The sequence below is a fragment of the Megascapheus bottae genome, chromosome 5 (genome assembly GCF_031878675.1).
Source record: "Megascapheus bottae isolate mThoBot1 chromosome 5, mThoBot2.hap1, whole genome shotgun sequence".
NCBI classification, from domain to species: Eukaryota; Metazoa; Chordata; class Mammalia; order Rodentia; family Geomyidae; genus Megascapheus; species Megascapheus bottae.
In genome coordinates this window covers 58,331,455-58,348,523 of record NC_143513.1, presented here as the reverse complement: position 1 = coordinate 58,348,523, position 17,069 = coordinate 58,331,455, and the positions used below count along the sequence as shown (strand labels likewise).

General features: G+C 39.5%; 1 protein-coding gene across 1 annotated transcript in view; it reads right to left on the bottom strand.

Moving 5' to 3' along the window:
- Mdfic (MyoD family inhibitor domain containing) overlaps nucleotides 1-13,515 on the bottom strand; it is a 53,873-nt gene extending 40,358 nt beyond the window's left edge. Inside the window, exons 1-3 of the mRNA XM_090332233.1 lie at nucleotides 13,441-13,515; nucleotides 12,642-13,107; nucleotides 12,166-12,341 (exon numbers count right to left, since the gene is read on the bottom strand). Coding sequence (XP_090188359.1) covers nucleotides 12,166-12,341; nucleotides 12,642-13,107; nucleotides 13,441-13,515 — 717 coding nt within the window. The remainder of the gene's footprint in view (nucleotides 1-12,165; nucleotides 12,342-12,641; nucleotides 13,108-13,440) is intronic.
- Between the last annotated feature and the right edge of the window lie 3,554 nt (nucleotides 13,516-17,069).

The window sequence follows — 17,069 nt, the reverse complement described above, 5'->3', positions numbered from 1 at the left end:
GCTGTTGATATAGTTTAGATATGAAGCCTTTGTTCGTTGTATGGTTAGTGAAGATCTTCTCCCATTCTGTAGGCTTCCTAATTAATTTACTAGCTTTGTCCTTTGCCTTACAGAAGCTCTGCAGTTTAATGCAGTCCCACTTATCTAGCCTTTCTGTGATTTGTTGTGTTTCTTGGTCCTTATCGAGAAAGTTTCGACCTGTGCCAAGTAGGCCTAATGTATCTCCTACTCCTTGTTGTAAAGTTTTCAGTGTGTCACGTGCCTGGCTAATTCTTGTTTCTTTAAATTCAAGAGCAATTCTGTTCACTCAACCAATAGAAATACTCTGATATATGTAACCATATACTCTACTCATAGGTACATAGAATTTGGAGTGAGGATCTTAGAGGTTCTGTGGATAATCAGGTAACAAAAATTGGATAAGAATATTCAACACTGAATAGGGGAAAGTGAGAGACAAAAGATACAATTATTTCACAAGTAATAAATAGCCTTAGAAGAAATAGCTTACCCAAGTTAAGAATTAGTTGAATTTTTCGAGAATCATCCTCACATTTAACTACCATTTGCTTCTGTGAAATTTTCACTCATTTTATCATAGTTTGCTCTTTGTAAAAACCAAAGAAACCAAGTTAATAAATCAAACTTTTCTTCTCCTTCTACATGATGAAGCTGCATTAAAAAGTATCTCATGATCTTGTATCTTCCTTATGCCACATACCTTCAGTTTATTCAATGGCTTTTCAAACACTTTACATTCTACTCATTCTTATAGGCATAATAGTCTTATCTAAAGTGGTATCCATTATGGAAGAGTTTGTTTAACTGACTGCTGAAATCCAGAGACTCTAAGTTCATAGTAGTTCTCTCAATCAGTAGTAAAATCTCCACTTAAAATTGGAAAACTCTGCCAATATCCTTTCCTCACTAGCATGACAAAGGTCTTCACTTTCAGTGGGATCATCCATTTGGGTTGATTATCAATACATATTACTTGTACAAAATGGAAGGCCTCATTGTGATATTTTCATATATGCATATGACAAACAAAATCTCCCGTGGAAATGCCCAGTTTAAAACATGCTTTTGTTAACTCTCAGACAATGTTTTGCTCAAGGACACTTTCTGCTTCTGGCTTTCTGGTTAAGCAGTGAACCCTTATTTGGCATTATTACAAGAATGTGGACCAGTGGAAGTCAAGAATGAGCCTAAGGAGGTTGTTTAATCTGTAGTGTCATTTCAAAACTATGACCGTGAAGTAAGTACATGAGTGAAGAAAAGGGATCATTTCAAATAGTGGCAAAGGCAGTATTTGATAAGGTACACCAGGTTGAGTGAATTAGAAGTATATTGTAATTTTGTTTTTCACTTCAGAATGATAGAAAAAGATTTAATTTGAAGTCATAAGGTACATCCTCTTAATTTTCACAAATGTCTAAACAAGGAGCCTCTCATATAACTTACTACATCAGCCTTGCATTTTCTCAACTTTCTCCTGTGGAATGCTGGTTGCATCCATCAGATTCTCCTTCAAGCAAGCCCATCAGCTCTGCTATCTTTGTCATTTCTTTAACTTCCATTTTCATTTGCTGAGGGGAGATGAACTTGTAGATGTATTACCCTGGGCATCTGTGTGGACATGACACTTCAAACAACTCGAATGCAATCTTTGCCCAAACGTATTCCTACTTTTCTTCTTTTCCCTCTTGTTCCTCTAACTCTAGTCTGTGTCTTGGTCAACAGTAGTGACAGAATCAACTTATCATATTCTCCTTATTTCATCTTGCTCAACATTCATTAATGACCAGATCATACTAGCTGTCATGTCCTAACTTCTCACAAAAATCCATGCATTATTTTTGCCTCTTTACTCATTACCACTCCCAGAACCTCTTTCCTTTCCAAACAGAAATGTTGAAAACTATTACTCCTTAAGTCAGGAATCACAAACTACTTTACAATTGGTCAAGAATTTTATAGTGACTTTTACACTGTACACACGTTATTGTGGTTATCTACTATCCTTTTCCCATGACTAATAATTTTAACTCACTGAGAAAGAGCCAGTAAAGCCATTGTAAAAAATAAATAAATAAACCATGCATATTTTGTAAGTGAAAAAATAAAGAACATAATCTATTATGACACCTAAGATCAAATACTGATCTCCCATTAAGAGAGCAGAAAGACCATAGCCTTGTACTCTCCCACATAGCCACAGAGAACTTGTCACCAGCCCCACCACCAGTGCCCTTATTTTTAGTGCTCAAGTCTACACACACACACACACACACACACACACACACACACATAATTACTTTTTACCTATATTACTAGTCACTATTAAATTAATGCCGGCTCCATCTAAGTTTTGCTTGACATCCTTGATTCTATCTCATCTTCTAAACATGTGTCTGTCACATTTTCTTACTGGGATCTGTTATTTAAGTAAGGGACTGTATTCTGTTTGAGTAGACATTAACTTATCTTAAGTAGTGTGCAAATCCCTGTTAGCACAACTATGTACTACTATCCATTAATCTTCACAGGAACTTGTACATAAGTGGCTCCCAAAATGTATTTTCAGACAGGGCTTATCTCTTTCAAATGTCAATAGCGAAATAGATGTGTTAGCATTAAAGTTAGTTTCAAGTTTTATTCCTTAGATCACTAAAAATACTAGCAGAAAAGCACACGTATATGAATCATCTCTGTTCAGATCATGTGGGTACAAAGCAGAAAACAGAAGTAGACTGAAAGCAGAAACCACAAACAAAATTAAATTTGTGTTAAAATAACTTCTCAGAGTTCTTGCTTAGTGAACCCTATGTGATTAGAAGTAGAATCTATAAAACAGAAATCGTAACTCAATTTCAAAAACTTAAGGTTAAAATAGCTTTCTTCTTCCAGAATGTGTGTATGTTAAAAGAAGATAATAGTGTGTGATAATGTAAAAAGATATTCAATGTTTAAGTAATTTTAGAAAGGTATTACTGACAAGACAGAGAGTAGAAAGAAGGAGAGGGGAAAAAAGACTGCAAAGAGGGGGAGACAGAGAAAGAGAGAGAGAGATCTGAAACACTATTTCGAATACATGGCTCTACTAAAGATAAAAGACTATACTGTCTTCACACTACTCTGAAATCTAAAATACAGTCACAAATAGTTACTTTTTAATTAATAAAAACTAGAAACATTTTAACAACAAAAAACATTAAAAACACTCAAATTTATCCTCTGCCTTTGTATAAGAATACATTATCTCACAAACATGGTTAGATTAAATTGAGAGATGGTCTGCCATTTGTTTGTTATTGTTCTAGGTAATTTTCCATTTACAAATAGCATAACATTAGACTATCTCAATCTTTATTTTCCTTAGTCTTTTATTACTATAAAAATATAACGATAATTGCACTCTGTTATTAGGTTTTCTTTCCATGAAATCATCTCAACCAGATGCAGGAAATACGGTTCAAAGAAACAGGAATAGCCCCACACACCCAAAATTCCACAGCTTTCCTTGCAGTCTCATGAAGGTCAGTGGATCATATATATTAAATCCTTGTACATGGACTGACCAAGCAAAGCAAACAAGCACAAGCTTTGCTCAGCAAAAGACTGAGACTGCCAATTGTATTTCTGGTTTCTTTGGCTGTCCTACCAGCCTGGAAACATGGTCAACTAATACAAACAGTCTCCCACACATGAGTGATACTAGTCCCTTGCTTTCCCATTGCTTTAATCCTGCCAACTTCCAATCCTACAATAATTCCCAAATCCACTTTCTCAGCTTCTCTTCCCAAGGCCCCACATGTTTCTTTCTGAGCAAGACAATCAATTGTGCTGACCCTTGCCCAACAGACGTCATGCCATTCGTTTTTCACTAAGTCCTTGGTGGCGCACAGCAGCTCTTTTGTTTACACCAGATTGCCTCCCTCTTGAACTCTTCTCTCTTCCAAAACTTTCTACACGTCTCCAATTTCTCCCAACCTTCCTTGTTCTTAGCCATTACCACTGTTCTATTGACAAAATCTATGCCTTCAATAGTCTCTTTTGTTTTTCTTTTTGACATCTTTTCTTTTCTCTAAGATTATCATCTACCCTTTTATCTTTCCTTTTCCTCTGATTGGAAACTTTCCCAGGACCAGCAAGAATTTTTCCCCCAGAATGTTCTTCTTTTTGTCACAAATACATACTATAGCACTACTCTACTCTGGCTCCTGTCATCTTCGATCTCTTTTACCTCTTGCTTCCTTCCCATTAATGTGGGGTGAAAATGCTCAATCTACTAATCAAAGGGAAGCCTTCCATTTACCTGTGTTTCCTTTAATAAATGCTCTTCCTATCTGCCATAACCACCCAATATCCAACACCTCTATGAGGAAACATTTTGCACTTGTTTTCTGGATTCTTTGGCTACTTCTCCATAAAGGGTACACATTCTTTAAGATTTGATCCCCAGTCCTCTCTCACACCTTTGTGCCCATCTATCCATTCACTCCCTCGTGATGAATTCTTGGTCTGTGATCCCTTCTTAGTTACAGATTCTTGTTTCCAGTTGCTGTCTATCAAGGCTAGGGATAAGTTACCCAGACACAAGGTAATTGAAGAGGACTTAATAGTTTCTGCTATATTTTTCCCTTGGCTACAATGTAAGCCCATGAGGAAACCTTCCATTCCTATGTTTCCACCATCTCCCATATTAAATATTTTACCCAGTAATAAAAACTAGATTCATTCAGATGAAAACCATGTGTTTGATTTCATGAGATGCAAAGATGATTGAGTAAAAATTGATGTCATCAGTGGCTCTTATGACTACCTCTGCTATCGAATTATATTTCCCTCCTACTGGTACGACTCATGGCCTATGACTCTTTTCCAGGCTACTTGTAATCACTTTCAGAACAACTGTCACCTTTTCTTGTTGCTTTCTCCACCATCCTGCCACTAGATTTAATCTAAAACCATCAAATCCTGTACTTCCCTTTCTCAAGTATCTTCTACAAATCTGAGCAGTGATGGTTCACCTCTGTACCCTTGCTACTTAGCAGGATGTAATCAAAAGATCACCAAGGCCAAACTGGGTGAGGTCCTATAGACTCTGATATCCAAAATAATCAGCAAAAAGCTAGAGTGGAGTCATGACTCAAGTAGTAGAGGACCCCCAATGAGAAAACTAAGCAATTGATAGTGTAAGGGATCAAATTTAAGCCCTACTTGAACATACATAGAGATGAATAGAGAGGGAGAACTTCAAAGGACTACTATCTATTAAAAAGGAAAATATACATGCTGTATAGTAGGAGAATCAGGGGTATGGTGGAACTGACTTTGATGAGGTGAGATGCCTTCCCTCTCCATGTTTCTGCCATCACAGGATCTATATCCTCAATATGCCAGCTACCAGCTCAGCTCACACCATGTTAAACCTTAGATATTTTCTCAATTTACTCGTTAAGACTCCTCAAATGCATCTTTCTCTTATTTTTCTGTATTCTTCTTTAGTAATGCATTAGGCATTCTTCTTATTCTTACCAATCTTCTTTTATACCTTCCTTTTCTTCATTTTCCCCTTCCTTGCTCTCTTTTTCCCCTTCTAATTTTTTCAGTGTTTCATCTTTCTCTTACTCATCTGATTCTTTTTCTCAGGAAAGGGGAAGTGTGTACATCCAGTTAATAAGCCCTCCACTACTAAAACTAAACTGATCAGATGAACTAATAGTCACTTATCATTTCACTCTTAAAATTATAAGTTTTTGAAGTGTTTAAAAATGTTCCCAGGACTGGGAGTTTGGCCTAGTGGTAGAGTACTTGCTTAGCATGCACAGAGTTCAATTCCTTGATACCACATGCATAGAAAAAGCCAGAAGTGGGGCTGTACTTCAAGTGGTAGAGCGCTAGCCTTGAGAAAACCCAAGGACAGTGCTCAGGCACTGAGTTCAAGTTCACACACACACACACACACACACACACACACACACACACAAATGTTCCCAAATCTCCTTCCATTGTCACCCAGCTCTCCTATATTCAAAAAGTATTTTAAGTCAGCTGTTATTCAGTGTAATTTCATTCTTGACTTATATGTAGCTGACAGCACTGGAATACTATGCTCTCTGGGGTTTATCATTATAAGCATAAAATTTTTAATAAAATTTAATTTCAAACAACCTTTTGAGATTTATTACAGAACTAAATGTAGTTTATCACTGTTTCTAGGAGAAACTGTAATCTAGTCTAAAAATCCAACTTACAGATGAACACAATACATGTAGAAATTGAGAGCCATTCTCTTTGTTCTGCCCTGAGTTTCCATACAAAAAGTTCAAGTGACTGTTATTCTTTATGTATTATGTTTTTCTCTCTTCTTTTTGTCTCTTCTTTTAATCTCATATTGTTACAGTATCCCTTTGTTACCTGGTACATTATATAGATGTTTATTTGCTTATTTGAAATAGAAGGGGAAAAATGAGGGGAGAGGATGGGGAGGGAAATGGGGACAAAAACATAAGAAGGGATATCAATGTATGAGAAGTAATGCACTGTCTATCTGGCGAATATAACTGTAACCCCTCTGTACATTGAAATAAAAAAAATATAAATAAAAAAAGTTCAAGATAGCAGGACCACATTGTCCACTGAGTTGATGAAAGAAATGATGAGAAATCCTATTTATTTAAAATTTCATGCTCTTTTGCTTTTACTTTTGTATTTCTGTTACAGTGCTCAAAACACATTTTATTGAAGTCCATAATAGATTGAAAAGAAATTTTAGTTAGAATTCTCAGAAGGACATTCAGGATAAGATGGAGTATGTGATAAAAACATTTGGAGAGCACCAGTAGAGAGTTTATATGGACCAATATAATCTACATTTTAGAAGTTGTAAAGAGAATTGTTTTATACCTTTTGGAAATTTTTCCCTTCCCATTATCTTTGCCCCACCCTAAAGAGTTGTACTAACCTGTAAATCAATATAATAAATCTTTATACACATAATAGCTAATGAGAATTCAAGAGCACCTCATATTCAGGTATTTTTTGGTATTATACCCAGAAAATCCGATTCTATAAGGCTGAAGTAAAGCCTGAATTATCAGTGGTTTGGGAGACATAATAATGACAGGGTTTTTCTAGCTGGGCATTGGGGATATTTTGGGACAGATCATTCTTGGTTGTAGGGCTGTGCGAGCTAGCTGTATACATTCTAGAATGCTCTGGAATATCAAGGGCCTCTTTAACTACATATTGAGAAAACCACCTACACCTGTTAGGCTCTCTTCACAAAGTTCCAGACATGACCCTGGGAAAGACCAAGGAGAAAAGCTGCCCCAAGAAGGCCTGTTTTGAGAAACATTATCTTTAAAAAGCTAAAGCAATATGATAAGATGAGTCCAGATAGGCACAAGCTCCTATTCTATAAACTGAAATAAACAGGCCTCCCAGAAAAGAAATCTGATTAGCTCCTATAAACTCTCAATGACTCCTCTAAGCTTCTAAGTTAAAGCTCTTCTTATGTAATTTCAACTTGAAGATCCTCTCCCTCGCTTCTATTTTAGATTATTTTTAATTAACTTCACTGGCATTTTGCATCCTGCTATGAAAAGTCCGCCTAATAGTCTCAGAGGACTCTCCCAAGAGAGAAGAGTGCATTAAATCACACATTATCACATTAAAGTAGATTCCAGCACTCGGAGTCCAACGTTCTACATCTTTGGCAAACGAAACAGCGTGGGGGTTGGGATGGAAAGAGGCTCAAGTGGTTCACAATATCCCAAGCTTATTAACTTCAATGCTTCTGGTCTATATGAAAAACTTGTATTGATTTTCTGCTTCAACATCATTTATCACAATGACACACATTTTACAGTTTGTACTTCCATCTGGTTTCTTGCTTCTGACTGTGTGTATGTAGGACCTTGGACAAGTCACTTAAATTCTTTGGATGCCCTTTTGCTCATCTCAAAAACGAACAGGTTGAACTCCATTATTTTCATGAACGCTGTTAGTTACAAATGACAAAGTTATGAAGGAAGCACTTAATTAAAAAAGGCTTTTCCACAAAAAGACTCTTCCAATTACATGGATTCATGGAACTGATAAATGTGTAATCAAACAGTAAAAGGGAAAAATGACAACTAGAGATCACAGATTTTATATATATATATATATACATATATATAAGTACTATATAGTATATATAGTAGTGTATATGATATGGATATATATGTGAATCCCATTCTCTCCTAAAGAGAAAGAAATATAAAAATAATTACGTTCCAAAATGGCCTTCATCTATCTAGGTATTATACAGGAACTTCCTGGGAGAAGTTATATATAAATAGAGAAATGCTTTCAAATCCCTTCTTTAGCCTATTTTCAATAGAAGTGATAACAAATCAGCTTCTGAGAGCCAGATCAAGCCTATAGGTGTGGTTGTTTTGTTTGGCTCAGAGAAATATGGTATGTAATTACTTGACAACTTTTAAAATTGGAGATGACACATCCAACTTCTAGATTTCCAGTAGCTCCTGAAATATCAGAAGACATTTATGCAGATGCCACTAATCAGGTAAAAATGAGCCCAGCCTCCTGGCCTGTGAGCATTCCAGGTCCTTGAAATCTCATCGTTCTTATTGTCTTATCCTGGACCTGTTCACTCTTACATCCTGGAGCTTGGTAACTATGTTCCTGCTCTGTAACAATTTTCAGGACACAGAGAATAAACATCTAACACCTCAGTCTTTCAAAACTAGAGTGAAGCTTGTAGAGTCATACCAGAAAGGTAACAGATTTAGGAAAAAGAACTAAGCTCTTCATGCCTTATTAACTTTTCATGCTGAAAATTAGAATGGGCTGCATTGTAGATTTCCAAATGCTTCCTAAAAGCCTATGAAGTATTATTCCATGTTTGATAGTGAGTTCAAGTGGCAAAGAACTGCTAAAATTATTTCTAATTTAGCTGGGCACAAAGTCTCACGTCTGTAATCCTAGCTACACAGGAGGCTGAGATCTGAGGACCACAGTTCAAAGCCAGCCTGGGCATTAAAGAACCCAAGACTCTTATCTTCAAATAATCACTAGGAAACAGGAAGTGGGGCAGTGGCTCAAGTGGTAGAGTGGTAGCCTTGAGCTGAAGAGCTCAGGGATAGGGCCTAGGCCCAGAGTTCAAGCCCGATGACCTACAGATAGATAGATAGATAGATAGATAGATAGATAGATAGATAGATAGATAGATAGATAGATAGATCGATCGATCTATATATACCCATGTTTCTAATTTTTAAATCTTATACCTTGGATAATGTATAGATGATATTTCCCTGCCATGTATTAATATATGTGCAGGTTATAGTCTTCTCTGTACATAGTGTACATATATGTTTAATTTTGCAAGGGAAGACTTGTTCCTACCCTTGTTTTTCATGAAATGGTATTTTCTGTTAACTTACATAAACATCAGCTTTTCTCACTGGCTTTTAATATACAGATTTTGAACTCAGAGCCTAGAGCTTCCTAGGCAAGAACTCTTACCACTTGAACCATGCACCTAGCCCTTTTTTATTTCAGGAATGGGTGTAGTGTTTTTACCTGAGTCAGCCTCAGTCTGCAATTCTCCTACCTATGCCTCCTGTGTAGTTGAGATAATGATGCACACCACCATGCTTTGCTTGTCTTGCCTAGACTGACTTTATGTTAAAGTTTCAATTAACAAACAACCAATATCCTACTGGAAAAGTACATCCTTTAGAAAGGACAGAACCAAGAGTAGAACAAGAGCACAAAAGAACTTGAGGAAGGGTTTAACAGTAGATGGCTTTCAAGAAAAGCTTCTTCACAAATGTGTTTACCAATAAATCTAATCCAATGCTTAAAACCTATACCTTGAAGCTGTTTCCTTATCTCCTTACTATAATTTTTTATTTAAATACATTTCATGAAATCTACCCATTTGAAGAACAATATTCTAACAAGATACTAGGGATTTTCTTTGTTTAAAAAATTAACCTCATATTACATCTAGAATTTAATACATCTCTCTTTAGAAAAAGGTTTGAATACAAATTAAAGTAAGCCAGACCCAAAGAAACATAGTCTCCATGGTTTCCCTCATTTGTAACAACTAGGGTTCTCCTAGCAGAGGATAGCAATAGCTCAAAAGCTATGTACATAAGGTCAAGTAAAATGAGGCTAAGCAAAATGAACTCCAGGATATGGAAGCAAGAGGTTTATCTTTGTGATTGTTGTTCTTAATATTCTATGTGAAGTTATTTCTTTTCTCTTTTTCCCCTCTAATGGTTTACCTCAAGCTGCTACTGTATCTGACTTTGTTACCAGGCATATTGTGTATATGTTTGTTTATTTGAAAAAGGGAAGGGAAGGGAAAAACAAGATGATTGGGAGGGGGTGGGGAAAGGGAAAGTGGGATAAAAACATGGGAAGGAGTATCAGTGCTCAAGAAGTAATGTATCACTACCTGGTGAATGTAACTATAATCCCTCTATCCATCACCCTAAAAATAATTTTTTTAAAAATCCAAATTTAACTAATTATGATTATTTTTGAAAGCAAAGCTAATGTTTAGGTGTGATACATTCCAATAATTTTTTTTTTACTTTTAACGTGTGTGTGTGTGTGTGTGTGTGTATGTGTGTGTGTGTGTAGCATACAACAAGTGTTCTACTTCAGGTCCTGTCAGATACCCTAATCTTAAATTTGATCACAAGACATCAGGCAGTTCTGCCGTAAACAGGTGTAGTAACCACTACAAATTCTTCCTGTTGGTTTTAAAAGTGAATATATCTATTAATGCCTGAGATTGTACATAGTAACTATTTTGAAATCAACATGTTTTCCTTGGGTATCTGATGTTGATGTTTGACATAAGCATTGTCAACCCAACAACAGTGATTAACAGCTCAAGTGGGAGCATAAACAGTGCATGGACATGTTGCTGTGTTGCTATGTCTGCTGTTGGCATGCCTGATGACAAGCAAATGATTGTGTTGACAATACAATGTGTAGAACATAGGCTGCTTCTGGGAAAACATATGTTTATCATTCCAGTTCTCAGCTTTTCTGCAACGAATCATTTTTATTTTCTCTGTTTAGACAGAAAAAAAATGAGTCACTCTTTCCAAGCTAAATGATAAACGTAATTCAATTTAACAGCCCGGACTGCCAGAACATTTTAATTTAACCATGGATGTTTCTGCTTTTATCTACTGTGACTTAAACATTAACGGCTTTTCCTTTTTTTTTTTTTTCCTGCCTAAATAAACGGAGAGAGAGGGAGAGAGAGAGAGAGAGCTCCCAAGAAGCTCATTACATTGTGAGGAATAGCTATCAGATATGCATAAAAATCAAGAGTATACGGTAGGATCTTAAGCTTTGCAAAATTATTTGAGGCCTATTAGTGTAAGAACTCTTTACATCAGAACCACTGTCCCACTGTCCCAAGAAGGAAATGAATGATATGAATGACAGGTGGTAAGTGCCTGTCTGGGTCACCAATGGCAACCTGAGATACATCACCTTTAAGGAGAAGAAAAAAAGGGGGGGGGGCATTTTAACTTTGCTAAAAAAGCTTGTTAGAGAAAGTTTCCCAGAAACCAAATCATTCTTTGGGAAGAACTCAAAGCAATTTCCTAGCTGGAAAGCGTTTCTTTTAAAACACTTGACTTCAAAGCAGTCATGGAAAGCTCAGGACATGAACCATCCCCCAGAAGTTAGTCCGTAGAAATCTAGTTTATCAAGGAGGGTCACCGGGTACCCACAACAACGACAGAAGAGGTGAAAAGGAGAAGGCTCTCCCTATTCAGAAAAGGCGCCCCAGCCCATGACCCGCCATCCCAACCGCACGCACATGCTCCAGGAAGGCGCGGCCTCCGGGCCTGTCCCGCTCCTCCAGAAGCAAAGGAAGGGGAAGGTGCCGGGACCCGCCGACCCCGCCCTCCTATCCGGTTGTTGATCTGGGTGGGACAGGGATCCCGGGCTAACGTCCTGGGCCAAAGTGCTCACAGACCCCCGGGGCGGGGATCTGGGACCCCAGCCCCCACCCCCTCCACCCCCACCCTCACCCCTCCAGCGCGCAGTACCGCGGGAGGCGAGCGGGACAACCGTGGAAGTGCTTTGGCCAATGCCAAGCGCGCAACTCACCCAGGGCTGGGGAGCCCAACCGGCCGCCGCCGCCGCCTCCCGCCCCGGCCGGGGCAGCGAGCTCTTCGCCCGCGCTGGACATGGGCCGCTCCGCCGAGCCCGCGCCGCCCCGCCGGGCGCACCTAGGGCGGCCTTCTTCCTAGGTCTCCTAGGTCTCGGGTGCTGGGAACTCGCTGCTTCTCACGGAGAGGTAGTGGCGGGGGCGGGAGGGGGGGAAGGAAAGAGAAAAAAAAGAAAACAAAATAAATAACTGCTTCTCGCCGGGAACCCGCCACCCCTGCGGGACCTTCCCGCCCTCAAACCCCACCCCGGGCAAGTTCTGATTTGAAACCAGCCAGGAAAACCCAGCAGAGTTGCGAGTTGACGAGGACAAGTTCCCGGAGTGGGTGGGAGGGAGGAGTCCCCAGCGGGACGGGGTGCGAGGGGAGAAGGGGGGAGAGGGGAGAGGGGGTGTGAGGGGGGGGACCACCACCTACCTCGGCATCCCCTCCGTCCCCAAGTGCTCTTAGCCCTCTCCTCCTCCTCGTCCTCCTCCTCTTCTGCCCCCTCTCCCCAGAAAGTTAGCGAGGCTGGGGCCGGGGCCGCATGGCGCTCCGGGGGCCTGACGACAGCGGCGGCCGCCCCTGCGCGTCCTCCCGCCTCCCCTGGGGCTCCGCGCAGACGTCCCCGCGGCGGCGGCTCTGCCTGCGCGCACTCCACGCGTCTGGCTGGGGCAGTACGGCTCCCGCGGACCAGGACACCGCTGGGCCCCTCGCCCCTGCCTCTCCCTGCCCCTTCCACCACTCCGTCCAGGCTCACACACTTCTCCCTCTGTTCCTCTTTTTCATCACATCCGGATGGGGAGGTCTCGAACTTTTGGCAGGCGGCCGCGAGGCTGGAGGCGGCGCGACCTGGGCTGTCTGGGTCAGGAGGCCAAAGCTGGATGGAGTTGGCCTGGGCTCCCTGAGTCCACAGCTGGGCCTACTGCCCTGTAGCTGGAAAAAGTCCTGGTTCCTGGCTGATCAGATGTCCTCTCCATGAGGAGAAAGTCCCAGACTCCTGTTTAAATCCTGTCCCCAAATCCACAAGAGGAATAGCCCCAGAGAAGTATGAACTTTCAGGGTGTCCAAAGAAAAAATGAAATAATAATAATAATAATTGATCATTGTAATTAGTCATATAGTATCTAAACATTTTTGTCCTCCAGGAATATATGCATTTAAAACCTTGACCCTGATTAGGTGCTTAAGTTCTTCATCACTTGTCTTATTTTTCAGTTCTTTGTTTATTTCAGACCAACAGGATCAGGTAAAACCAGTTGCAGGATTCCACTGGAGGCATCAGCTGAGCCAGGTTCACACCCATGCCCATGCCTGTGCAGTGCCCTACCACAAGGCTGACCTGTTGCTGGCTCAGTGCCACATTAGATCACTGGTCTCTTTAGGGAGAGAAACAGGTGTCCTTGTGTAGGAACTAAGGCACTGATGAGCTATCTGCTTATAAAGGAGACTCTGATGGAGGCTTACTCTAATGAGGAAGTATAAAGTAATATTTAGATAGAAAACTATTTAATATACCCTCATTACTTTTTGACATTTTCTTGTCAATAAGATGCAGAATTCAGTTGAAATAATCTTTTTGATATATTTTTATTGTAATTAATAGAAGGGTTACATTATATTCACCAGATAGAAGGTGCATTACTTCACAAACAATGATATCCTTTCTCATGTCTTGTTCCCCATTTCCCTCCCCCCGCCCCCGCCCCTCATCTTGTTTTCCCCTCTTCCCTATCTGATTTCAAATAACCAAATAAGCATATATCCAATATATCAGATAACAAGGTAAAATACTGTAACAATATGAGATAACCAAGAGACAGAAAAGAGATGAGAGATAACATAGTACATTAAGGATAACAATCACTCATTATATGGCTTTTGTTTCTATACCCTGGAGGTCCTTTCATTTAGTGTCATACTATATGGCTAGGTTTTGCTCTATTGTAAATCTGCTAGGAGAGCCCAGGGTTTCTATTGATTATGACAAATGAGGGAAACCATTGAGCCTAGGTTCCTTTGAGTCTGGCTTACTTCACTTACTATGATTTTTTAAAGGAACTTATCTGTGGATGCTAGAACAATGTAAGAGTCACAGATAAATTATCAAGTCAATGCTGCTCATTGACTTTGTCCTCAAACATTCTAGATGTATCAGTAAGAGTATCCCAGGAATGGCATTCCTTCAAAAAGACCACTGGTATTAATTCCAGTTGGCTGAAAAGCTCTTTTCTTTACTTTAGAAACTCAATACATTCAAGGCCAGCCTGGGTCATGAACATAAGATCTCATCTCAATGAACAGGCAAGTATACTAACACATTTCTTTTATCATAACTACATGGTAAACATGCATAAGCCCCAACTAGGTTAGGTGCTGCTTGACAATTAAACAAAAGGAAACGGGCAGTGGCTCATGCCTGTAATCCTAGCTACTCAGGAGGCTGAGATCTGAAGATCTATGTTCAAAGCCATCCCGGGCACAAAAGATTGTGAGACTCTTATCTCCAATTAATCACTGGAAAACGGGAAATGGGGCTGGGAATCATGGGGTAGGGCAGTAGGCTTGAGCTGAAGAGCCCAGAGACAGCACCCAGGCTCAGAGTTCAAGCCCCATGACTGACAAAAAAAAGGAGCTGGAGGCATGACTCCAGTGGTAGAGCACCTGCCAAGTACTAGTATTATTAACATCAAAAAAGAGGGCAGAGAGTAGTAGTAGGCTCACCTAGCGTTGATGAAGCCCTCGGTTCAATTCCTCAGTACCACATAAACAGAAAAAGCCAGAAGTTGTGCTGTGGCTCAAGTGGTAGAGTATTATCCTTGAGCCAAAGAGCCAAAGAGCTCAGGGTTAGTGTCCAGGCCCTGAGTTAAAGACTTAGGACTGGGGATAAAAAAGAACATATATATTTTAAAAAATATAATACAATCAAACTTGTATCTATTGTCATGAATAAAACCATCCTTTCCAAGAATACGAAGACAGGTATCTAGACCAAGATAAATTGCTCACTTACTTTTAAATAAGGAATGTCCTACACATAATAAATAAACAAATAAATAATATTTAGGGATTCCAGAAATGATAAAAGTGACATTATTAACCTAAAAGTTTGTGGCAGGGTTTGGACTGTTTGGAATACTTGTTGGAGGTAGATGAAGTGTAAGGATGACTGCTTGTTAACATTAGCCAAAGCACAGGAAGTGCTCCTGACTACAGTAGCTTAGGCTCTCCTCAAAATAGCTGATTAGAAAATAGCTGTTGTGGGAAATTGTTTCATAAATTTCCTATATATCTCCTGGCTTTGTTTTGTTTACTTTTTCACACATCAAGAAGATGTTTTTTCAATATCAGGAAGTTGTAGCATCAACTTCCTTCTATGAATTTATGGAAATATGGTACACAGAGAGTACAGTGCCTAACTTACCTGGTAAGATAGCAAGGATGGCATTTAAAGTCTTGGCTTCAAGATTTCATGTTCAATAGTCCTTGAATTGAATGGAAACCTCTTTCTTTAATGGAGGGGTAATAAAATTCAAGTAAAAATGGAACAAAGCCAGTCATGGTAGTTCACACCTGTAATCCTAGCTATTCAAGAGGCTGAGATCTGAGAATCTAGGCTGAAAGCCAACTGGGTCACAAAATGACCTGAGACTCTTATGTCCAATTAACCTCTAGAAAATGGGAAATGGGGCTTGGTTCAAGTGTAGGGTGGTATCCTTGAGCTGAAGAGCTCAGGGATGAGGCCCAGGCCAAGGGGGGAGGGCAGTAGCCTTGAGCTGAAGAACTCAGGGACAGTACAAGCCCCATGACCCCGCCCCCCCAAATAATAATATGACACAAAGGAAAGGATGCGTTGTAGAAGCAACAAGTTGGTCCAACGCTGCATTTGGTGACTTGTGTGATTTGGGCAACTAAACATTTCTATACCTGGGCTATGGTTACCTGTCGCTGCCCACTGCAATGACATGTCACTTCGGAGGCAGACTGGGAATGATCACAGACTCAAATCGCTGCAAGCAGAGGTCTTTTATTTCTCTCTCCTTTCTTCTCTCTCTGCCTTTCTCCTTCTCTCTTATCTCTTCTCCATCTTTTCTCCTTTCTCTTCCTCTCTCCATCTTTTCTCCTTTCTCCTCCCTTTCCCGGAAATCCCACACTATTTATATCCTTAAGCAGCGAATCACAGTAAAGGTCATCTGCAAAGCAGCAAACAAACCTGGAAGAAATCTAGCGATCCACTCTATCCACAAGCATGGAAGAAACAAATCAACAAATGCAAAGAAACTTCCTGGTCAGCAAGTACTGACTCATTAGCGAGCTGCCAGGTGCCATCTTATAATCTTACTTCCTCAGGAGACTGAAAGCAATGGTCTCCAACAGTTACCTCATAAAATAAAAAGGGTAAGAGAATTTTTTCTGTTTCTTTTTTTTGTAAAGATTTAGCAAGTTCATTCACCTACAGCATTTGGAAGAATAACAGTGTAGAAAGTCCTCAGTTATCATTTATTAATCTTATGAGAATAGTGCTTATTGGATGATAAGCAGAGTAGGAAAAAGGAAAGGTGGAGAGATAACGGTTAATGAGTGCAAAGGTACAACTACATAGGAGGAATGATTTCTAAGGACTTTATCACCATAAAGTAACTTTGGTTAATGACAATTAATTATACATTATAACTGTTAATTAAGGAGATTTTGAATGTTCCCAACACAAAGAAGTTATCAATGATTGAGAAGATGGATATATCCATTTGAGTTTGAGACCTTGCAAGCCTATCACACTCTACCCCATAAAAATGTACAATAACTGTATATTAATTGAAAATAAAGCTATATTTTAAAATGGTAACTTTTACTTATATGATATAG